A 7529-nucleotide genomic window follows, 5' to 3' on the forward strand; every position below is an offset into this window, starting at 1 on the left:
TGAGTAGTATTCTTAGTATTAAGTGTCCTTAAAAGTTGCTTGTGTTGCAACTAGGGGCTGAAGGGACACTGCAAAGATCCTTATGTAATGCCTATATTGCCGCGTGAGGTGTACTGATGGCACTACCCTCTACAGGGACAAATCCAATTCCTGTTCAGTCAAAAGAACATTTCTCTAGAACCTTCCTGAGATCCACCTAAATTTCTGTCAACCTCAAGAATCAGAGTAGTAAATCTTTCTACAGTACCAGGATATAACTGCTAACACTTCCTTGATAAATATTGTGCTCATTTATTTTTTCACACACATATTCATGGCTGAAATTTCATACAAAGAGTAGCTATTTAGTCCTTAACACTAGTTTTAACAATCAAGTACATTGCACAGTAAGAGAAGTCCTCACTTGCTTGAAAATAAATATAGTTTTGAATCACAATCACAAAATATCCAAATCTTCAACTCTGCATAAAGTTTACATCTAAGTAAAAATTTCTAATCACAACAGAGCCACAACTGGCTAGCTTCATATCAATAAGCATATCTGCAACAAAAAAATTGTGTTAATTCTGTGAAAAAAGCATACTGTAAACAAATATAAGCACATTAGAAGTAAACAAAAATACTCTGTAGATATATCTTTAAAAAAATTAATAGCAGAATTACAACAATAATACTGTCCTAATGCCCTTGACAGTTTGGTATTTGTCCAATGAAAGATCCATTAGAATACCCTGGAAACAATAACCAGCTAATCTTACAAGAGCAAAGCAACCTAAATACTTCACTTTTTGATGTTATAACCGATGATACAGATTGTATAACAAAAATATGAGGAAGAACAGCCAGGCTGCTGGTGCAATGATAAAAAAACAATGGTAGAGAGTATCACACAATCATGGATAAAATAGCATGTATAAAGTTACTTCTAAGTATGTACAGAAATGTCCCAACTGGGGAGAGACATACACCAACAGGACATGTCAATGCAAATACTTTATATTTTTTTCATGAAAAATCAAAACTGAAGTAGTAGACTAGTATAAAGCCTGTCAGCTAGCAAAACTAGTCAATCACAACTATGCTATGTAAATTGTGGTGTCCCACGGCTTTGAAGAATGGTTATCAAAGTAATGGTTTCCATTACTCTGTCAGCGTCCATTCTTTGGATTGTAATACAGCAGAGCAGACACAGAACCAAGGAACCTGGTGGGCAAACAAATTAGCCAAGTAGCTCAGAAAAGCCCTCGGTACAAATTACTCTCGGTATCACACACATACATAACTGGGTGAGAAAAAATGTATCAACATGCCTACGAAAATACTGCATATATATTTGGGTAACTTTCCATTTTGGTAACCTGGCTGCTTAACTTTTATTGCTTACTTTCTACTGATTACACCCAGTGCCTAAGGAGCAGGGTATGCTACTCAGAAATAGTAGATATATTACAATGAGTCAACATTTTAACCTGAATTAACCGTTTAGAAAAACCTTGGCATCTAATTTATGAATTACAGCTTGATTTTACATCCTGAAGATTTGGAATTTGAAATAGCAATGCTATACACAGTTGCCGATTGACCAGTAATACCATACAATCTTCTGATAACCCTTCAATCTGTCAATAGCTAACGCAGTTCCTGCAAACTGGCATTCAGTATACTGTACTGACTGGCCCTATACACATTACTTGTTCAGATGGACATTTCAAGTAAATATATAATAGTTCTTCAGTGTGTCAACAATATTCTTTCCAATGATGTATATGATGAGAGTACAAAGCAAGAGTTGAATACAACAAACTACAAAACACACTATTAAACAAATTAAGTCACAACAACAAAACAGACAAGAGATATTTTTGTGAAATGTTATCAAAGATGGTCTCACATGAAAGAGGCTGATACTAAGAGAAAAGAAAGTTATAAAAAATAATCTAACCAGACCACTGAAACAAAAATCTCAGCTCTCATGTGGCTGGAATGATGAGTTAGTTTTATATAGGAACAAGATTAATTAAATTTTAACTAATAAACTAGTATAGTTTTATGAAACCTTTCAACTGGACAGACTGAAAATGTTGAAGATCCAGAGAGAGAATTTCTTTAACTGAAATTGGAAGGGAAGAAGTTTAATTCCTGGAAAATGGTAAGTGAAAGGAGACTGACCTTCATTATAGCCACCAAAGGTAGTGGGGTGTCAAAGACAGACAGAACTAGGTATAATAGTTTTCATAAAAACTAAAATCAAATAGAAATATCTCTCAATGTAATACAGAAAATTCCATGTAAGCCTGTTACTCAGTTCCAATGAGTACATATAAATGAAAGTAAAAACAAAATCATATACCTATGATAAAACAATATTCATCAATGCTGTTTAATGTGTACAAGCATAAACAGGTACAAGAACAATATTAGTAATACCATAAGCCATGTAAAAATTATATGGATAGCACGAGAATCAACTTCATTGACGATCTTTGATTGATGAGAACATGACCAACACTTTCTGATTCTGAGTTACAACAGTGTTTATCATAAAAATTATCTGCAGCTACACCTCATACATACTACCCCTTGCTTTTCTGTAAAATAGAACACATTTCTGGAAGAACATGGTAAGGGTAAACCAGATTTTGTGAGCCTTGGGTCTCCTAACTACTGGAAAACTAGTTGTCAAAATATTAGGGCAAAACTAGGGCAAAACTAAGATGAACAAATCTCATTTGTATCCAAAATATTTCAAAAGTTGTACTGAAAAAGACTCCTCTACGTTATACCAACTACTCATAATCTATGCTTATTTTTGAGAATCTCCTCTGGCTTTGGTTTCAGAGGTCCTGATCTACCAGTGCACTGTATTGTCCAGTTCTGTTTATTAATGAATGTCCACAAACAACAACGCAAACCCACATTCTAACACTAATATTAAACATTTTTCCTACCAAGTTTGTTTTCCTTTAGCCCAGAATCCAAAGTAATACCTGGGTTTTCGTATTTAATGAACATATACACAAGTTATTAAATTATAACATTAGCTATGTTGATAGTTTAGCTGAACTAACAATGATGGTTTAAACTAACACTAATAATAATTGACATGGATGATGACCGCCAAACCAGTGTTATATATAGCACTATGTCCTTAAATGCTGGTTGGGACATTGGATTTGCTACAAGGCCTACTTTTAACGTGGAGTCCAAACCATACCCTCCCCAGAATAACCCATAAGAAATTAATCTTATGCCTTGGCCAAATTGAGAATGAACCTGGATTCAATAGATCTAGGCACACTAGATTCCCCTAACAAGCAACTGCCATGTAAGTAAACACCTGAGGACATACGAGGAGTCTACATTATACGAAATTACAAGAACTCTACGACCCTATTAGAAGGTCTAAATGCCATGAAATTCAGGATGACGTATTGTACTACAATATAAGATGAAAGGTCAAGCAATATTTCATTTTTATTTACCAGTAAGCATAACTAATTAATTGCCTGGTTATGAAGTTCTCCTGTTTGTCTGCAAGTCATCTGGGTAAGAATTTTGGGTTTTTAAAAAGCAAGAACTATCTTTGCACACAAAAAAAGAAGTGGTCCTCCAAAGATCAAAGGAAAAGGCTCCAATGCAGACAGTAATGTATGAAATTTTCCATGTAGTAATCACCTCTTCAGTACTAATCTTGAAAAAATGGTTATGTACAATGGTTGGCATTTTTATCCTAATTATACACTCTATGAGCACTGCACCATAAATGTACAGAAATATCCAAATTTGCCTTTTAATAATAAATTTGCCTTTTAATGATAATTATACATTACACTCTAGTCTCACTAATTTTCAGAAAGACTGAGTAAATCTGATAAATCATTATTTTTCATAATTTTTTTTCCCCAAAACAGTTTATACAAAACATATCAAGTACAATCACTCAACCTCCCCAATAATGATTTAATTGGAGTTTACATTTACATGTGTAACTCATATGTAACTCATCTCGTCAAGAAAACTAAAATTTATGTAACTATTTGCAATGAACATCTGTAAAACAGACCTGACATTTTTAAGAAAATTCCTAAATAATCACCCTATTTTTCTTGCATATTTACGAAAAGGTATACACTTCATCAAAAATGGTTTACCAAGACATTCATTGCTAATCAAATTTCATTACATATGTGATCAAAGAAACATGCCTATGCAGTAATTGTACAGCAAGACTAGGCTACAGGTGGCCAGAGCAAATTTAGTTACATCCTCATATATACTACCATGGGGCTCTGAGCATAAATGCCTCTAATTGAGAGGATTATTAAAAGACATTTCACTAATATCATTAAGAGCTCATCCAAGCACTGCTATATGAACAAGACTATTTTAGGGTTAAATGCATACACTATGCTGTATCAAAGTAGTACTAGTTTATATAGACAATATCTCAAAAAGATGACAAACTGCAGCTAACTATCTGACGTTAAACTAGATGAATGAAACACACATGGATTCATTATCATATCAACTGCATATTACTCAACAAGGTAAAGTCAATCTACATAATAAGTGACACTGAACAACTGTCTGAAAACTATAGTGTTCAGTAAAATGAATGTTACTGATCTGGGAAAAAACCAATACTAAAGATGAGAATAGCCTGACCTACCCAAATATAAACCTCCGCTTATTTTTTTTTTACTGTAAATATAAAAAATACAGACGAAGTTGCATGTACGGTACAGTTTCTTATACTTAATTATTCTGGCGATGACTACATACCTTTGTTTATCATTTATACACAGACTGCAGTCTATTCCTTACAGAGGAATTTGCACAACTTACCAAGGACAGTTACACCTTCCAAACCAGTTTACATCTTGCAACATTCTACTTTCTATGACTCCTACTCTAATCATTCTATGACCGATAATTCAATCCTCCACATCTTCTAGGTTTTTTGTCAATATGTTCTCTTTTCTTTGCACTCTTAACTATTTTTCAGCTTTACTACTGAATGAAAAACTGTAAACAAGGACAACCTGCTTTGAAGCTTGTCACTGATGGCAAAAAAATTCAAAGATTTAAAGCACGACTAAATAATTAGCAATTTCATTATCATGCTTGTCTTCTGAGAAATTTAAACTTTATATTGGCCACAAAGAGCCTTGTTGGATATATTGTTAGAAAGAAGTGCTATTTTGGTCATTGCTACACTGATTTGATATACTACCCAGTCTTAGTCTGAGACCACATGATAAGAACAACCTCGGTTAAGACCTGAAATAATATTCACTTTATCTGTTAATATCTTTTGGAATTAGGCCCTGAAATTTTGACTCAGCTCTCCATCAGCCTTATCCCTACAACCCTCCTTTCAAAATCTGGCCTACTGCTGTCTTTATGTTGATAACCACCACATTTTGCTACCTTTCTTTACAACACAATGTGACAAGGACAATACTAATGGATCTTTTCACCTATAATCAATCCTTGATATTATTTCTTGCAAGAAAATTCCTTCTGGTCTTATGTCGAATAAGTTTCCCAACCCCTCCCTAAAGTTTTACATAATGCTGCATTAAGATGAACAATACCACCCACAGGTAGTAATGCAAAACAAAGAAATCATCCTGAAGTTCCCAAAATTTAACCAAGGAAAAAGTTGCAGCTAATTCCTTTAAACCTTTGTTTTATGAAAAGGACACTAACAATGAAAGCAAGACTGTTCAATAGTTTCCCCCCAAAATCCCTTTCAGATTTGTCCACCTGTTTTCTGGAACCATCTACCTAATATCATTTTCCTATGCCAAAATATGCTAGCATTTTAACTGTAGCTAAAGTTGTTGAAAAGTTTTCAGTGATTAATAATTAAGTACATCATCATCCACACTAAAATCCTCAGACACAACCCCAAGATGCAATATCACACTGTGGCCAAACTAAAAGAAAAGTGTGTCATTATGTACAGAGAAGTGAGAAAACTAAGCAACGTATTCTCTAACAGAAATGTCTACTCTTTAGGCGTTATATACCTTGGTAACTGTCATACAAATTTCAAGAGTAAAAGCAAATATTGCTCCTGGCATGAAATGCCCTTATCCTTAGACACTAGTTGATGGGAGGGAGGCTTTTATCAAAATCCTTCTGTTAATACATCAGCAAAAGAATTTCCAAAAATATAGTTGAAAAATGCTAAGTATACAAATGAGTAACTATAGATATGAAAAACAAGGGGCATGAAAACTCTTTCCATTTCTCTAAAGTATGGTAATTTATCTTACAAAGCAAAAGCTGTTAAGCCACCAAGAGGAATCAATAAAAACTTATGTAAAACCAAGCTACTTCCACAGTAAGCTTTTTTAACATGGTTCCTACAATTAAGAAAGTCTATAAAAAAATCATAGTGATCCTAAGCAATGTGAAAATCAATTCCTATATAAGAAAAATGTGCAGTATAAAAAATAAAAAAAATAAAAAATAATCCCTTCTTCAACATCCATAAGACACAATCCAGTAACCTCCTTCCATGAATCTCCTTATATATAAGTACAATCTACCAGAAACATCAATTATTGCTCCTTAACTGTAGCCGTAGTCTGCTGGGGAATATGTAGCATTCCATACTCCTGGAGTTCCATGATTTACACTGGCACATATACCTACAAGATTCTAGGTTCTTTTTACTGAAACAAGCCGCAATACAAAATCCCACATTTTGTAAATTGTAAGATGACACTATTCATTTGTGAATAAGGTTAAATTCAAGTTTTACCATATAACATTACACTGGACTGTAGATTTCTAAAGGCGTCAATTGTTATCCACACAGCAACATAAAAATAACTTGCCTGCAATGACACACACACTATCAGCTACATTTCTTGCCATGAAAAAGACTTGCAAACATTCTCTTGAAAAATATTAAGGATACTCCACCAACTTGCTAAGACAATATTGTAACACTAAAGCTTAGCAAAAATATTTGTATTTCTTCTCAAAAACAACCAAAGAAAATAAGCTCCTAATCCTTACATGTACTCTTACCACCAACTCACTCTAGGATCTGTCTGACTCAAGAGCATATGAACAGCCTGATCAAACACTTGGGTAACTGTGTAAACTTCTTAGAAGCTTCCACGCAAATGGCGAAAAAGAAAAAAAAAATATTTACTGTACACACATGAAAAGACGACAGTTCTTGATATCTTGCTCCTTTCATTGTTGTGGCTGTTCTTGTTGGCCCTGCTGCTCCTGTGGTTGAGCTGGCTGCTCACCCCAAGGGAAACCTCCTGGACGTTGCTCGGGTGGAATATTGTACACTTGCTCTCCTGTTTGAGGTTCAAAAATCTGAACCCTAAGAAAACAAATTTTTGGGGGGTTAAAGCACTGCTTTCAATAAGACAAAATCTGGTAATAAACAGTATACTACTTATCAACATTAAGGATCTCCAAAATTTCCTCAACTACTCAATTTTGGGGGTTACAATGGCATGAAGTCACTAGTTGTACTGGTATTAGGAGATGGT

At 34.2% G+C, this 7529-nt stretch overlaps 1 protein-coding gene and 1 pseudogene across 2 annotated transcripts in view; one reads left to right on the top strand and one right to left on the bottom strand.

Annotated features, from left to right (window-relative positions):
- Positions 1-275: 275 nt before the first annotated feature.
- Positions 276-7529, bottom strand: part of LOC135217923 (derlin-2-like) — an 86806-nt gene continuing 79552 nt past the window's right edge. For both annotated transcript variants that reach the window (XM_064254014.1, XM_064254013.1), the window contains exon 7: positions 276-7357. In XM_064254014.1, the coding sequence (XP_064110084.1) occupies positions 7219-7357 (139 nt within the window). In that variant the 3' untranslated portion in view covers positions 276-7218. The remainder of the gene's footprint in view (positions 7358-7529) is intronic.
- The window catches only part of LOC135218580 (derlin-2-like), a 38295-nt pseudogene continuing 38259 nt past the window's right edge, over positions 7494-7529 (top strand).

The sequence above is a fragment of the Macrobrachium nipponense genome, chromosome 9, assembly GCF_015104395.2.
Source record: "Macrobrachium nipponense isolate FS-2020 chromosome 9, ASM1510439v2, whole genome shotgun sequence".
In the NCBI taxonomy this organism is placed as follows: Eukaryota; Metazoa; Arthropoda; class Malacostraca; order Decapoda; family Palaemonidae; genus Macrobrachium; species Macrobrachium nipponense.